Source organism: Austrofundulus limnaeus, unplaced genomic scaffold, assembly GCF_001266775.1.
Source record: "Austrofundulus limnaeus strain Quisiro unplaced genomic scaffold, Austrofundulus_limnaeus-1.0 Scaffold434, whole genome shotgun sequence".
NCBI classification, from domain to species: domain Eukaryota; kingdom Metazoa; phylum Chordata; class Actinopteri; order Cyprinodontiformes; family Rivulidae; genus Austrofundulus; species Austrofundulus limnaeus.
Window position 1 is genome coordinate 339,413 of NW_013952836.1, and position 2,696 is coordinate 342,108.

Sequence of the window (2,696 nt, forward strand, 5' to 3'; positions counted from 1 at the left end):
ACCTGGTGTTCAGTCATGTTGTGTTCAGGCGTGTTGTGTTCAGGCACCTGGTGTTCAGTAATGTTGCGTTCAGGCACCTGGTGTTCAGTCATGTTGTGTTCAGGCGTGTTGTGTTCAGGCACCTGGTGTTCAGTAATGTTGCGTTCAGGCACCTGGTGTTCAGTCATGTTGTGTTCAGGCGTGTTGTGTTCAGGCACCTGGTGTTCAGTAATGTTGCGTTCAGGCACCTGGTGTTCAGTCATGTTGTGTTCAGGCGTGTTGTGTTCAGGCACCTGGTGTTCAGTAATGTTGCGTTCAGGCACCTGGTGTTCAGTCATGTTGTGTTCAGGCGTGTTGTGTTCAGGCACCTGGTGTTCAGTAATGTTGCGTTCAGGCACCTGGTGTTCAGTCATGTTGTGTTCAGGCGTGTTGTGTTCAGGCACCTGGTGTTCAGTCATGTTGCGTTCAGGCACCTGGTGTTCAGTAATGTTGTGTTCAGTAATGTTGTGTTCAGGTACATGGGGCTTCATGCATAAAGGATTACGCAGCTTTCACACTAAAAGTTGACGTACAGACAAATTTAGAAATGTGCGCCGCACCTAAATATTCACATGTATAAATCCGTGCACACACAGGTTCCTGCGCACCTTTCCTTTATACATCCCAATGAACATGGAACTGAGCGCACGTGAGACTCCTCCCCTGACACGCCTCCATTTAAATCTGTAAAATAGATGTAAATGTGTCCAGAGTGTGAGATTCTCCTTAGATTGTCCTCTCTGTGGGATCAGAAATGATTTTTAGATGCTGGAAAATTATACATTAAATGGAGAATGAGTGAGAAAACTGTCTAAATAAGGAGTGGGGTGACATTGTTTTATGTGGTGCATTTACACGGGATAACCAAAGCCTGAGATTCTCCTGAAATTTACAGACATCTCCTGAATGTGATGTTGATATTGTTAGTTGTCTATTTAGTTGAACACGGCGTTGAACGGACGTTAAAATAAATAAATAAAAAAACATCAAGTTATCCACTTTCTCCTCTCTCTTTTCCTCCTGTGTTACAGCAGCGCTGTCATCTCCACGTACAGACCCCCACCCCACCACCACGAGCAGGTACGAGTGGTAGATTATGGATTTTTAGTAAAATATATAGATGTTTGAGCCTCATTAGACGGTAAACGTCCAAAGGAGTTGACAAATATGAACACCTTCCCAGCTGGCGAGGGTGAACACGCCTGGCACGAGAATCTACCCAAAGCACAGCTGCTGCACTACGGCCACAACTCAGCTCAGCATCAACCAGAAGGRRACACACAGAAAAAATAATTATTCTTACCGTACAGTGAGACACCATTCGCATCTGATTTTGCTCCCTCTCTTCAGCCTTTCTTATTTTATTTATTTATTTTATGTCGCATGTAATGAGTCGGGTTTTTCCGGCCCGGGACCCAAAAGGTTTTCAACTATGTGACAAAAATATAAAACCAGTTTACAGACTGGACTGAGGGTCTTTGATCAGTTTTAGYCTGATCTGTTTTCWTYTCTGAGGTTAAATGATTTTCAGTTTCATCATCGTTCAGTTTAAACAATAAAAACTAAAATAAAAATCTAACASRGTGTTCAGATGCTCCTTACATCCAGAAAACACAACAGAGTCATWRTTCTGTGGATTCAGGTCAGATCTGCGACTTTGTGAGTTAAAACTGTCGACTGAAAAACTTTGTGTGTCTGCTGCACATTCTCACAGCAGGTGAAAAGTGTGTAAATATACAAACACTTTCACGCAACGTTGGTTTTAATACATCACAACGTGGGCGTAGAACCTGGAGCACATAACTTTTTTACCGTTTATACATGAGGCCCCCGGTGTTCAGTAACGATGTGTTCAGTAACGGTGTGTTCAGGAACCTGGTGCTCAGTCGTGRTGCGTTCAGGAACACTCACCCTTGCTGTAGCAGATGATAGCCTGCCGGACGTTGCCCTGCTCCAGAGACATGTCAGCTAAGCGGACCCACTCCTCACAGTCTGAGGGGTTCAGGTGTGCAGCGATGAGTCCAAACTGCAGAGCTTTGTCCACGTCACTGTTGTCCTCGTAGATCATGGCCAGAGTGGAGAAAGGCTCGTAGGCCAGGGGGGCTGCAGGACACACTCACATGTGGGTCAGAGGAACCGACACAGAACCAGGAGCAGAACTGCTCTCCTACCCTGCCTGATGATCTCCATGCACATCATGATGGCGTCCTCCTGCTCTCCTCGAGCGTAGCGTATGTTAGCCTCCCCCATCAGACCCCGCAGGGCCTGGGGCAGCTTGCTGCCATGACGGCGAGCCTAAACAAGAAGAGTCAGTCAGAAGGAGGAGGACGGTCCTGTGTCTCTTCAGGTCCAGATAAAACATGGTGGACATCAGAACAGCAGCAGAACTGCAGAACAACTGGCAGAGGAGCAGAATTACCAAAGCAGTAGCTAAAAGTAGAACAAGGTGAAGCAGAGGGGGCAGAGTGCTGCATACAAGTAGCTGAATGTCAGCTAAAACTGTCAGAACTTGTGCTTTTGTGAAGAAAGACCGTCCATCATTAAACAGAGGTGGAGGCCTCCGTTTTCAGTTGTCCCCCACCTACAGCGCGGCCATTGCCAGTATCGCTCCACCCCCTGTTAACAATAAGTGTTAATTAGGTGTCAACGATAGCCATGTGATGTGAGTATCAGTCACA

General features: G+C 46.3%; 1 protein-coding gene across 1 annotated transcript in view; it reads right to left on the minus strand.

Moving 5' to 3' along the window:
- Window positions 1-2,696, minus strand: part of gtf3c3 (general transcription factor IIIC, polypeptide 3) — a gene marked incomplete at its 3' end in the record, with an annotated part of 34,276 nt that overhangs the window by 23,076 nt on the left and 8,504 nt on the right. Inside the window, 2 exon segments of the mRNA XM_014024659.1 lie at window positions 1,930-2,121; window positions 2,190-2,313. Of these exon segments, the coding sequence (XP_013880113.1) occupies window positions 1,930-2,121; window positions 2,190-2,313 (316 nt within the window).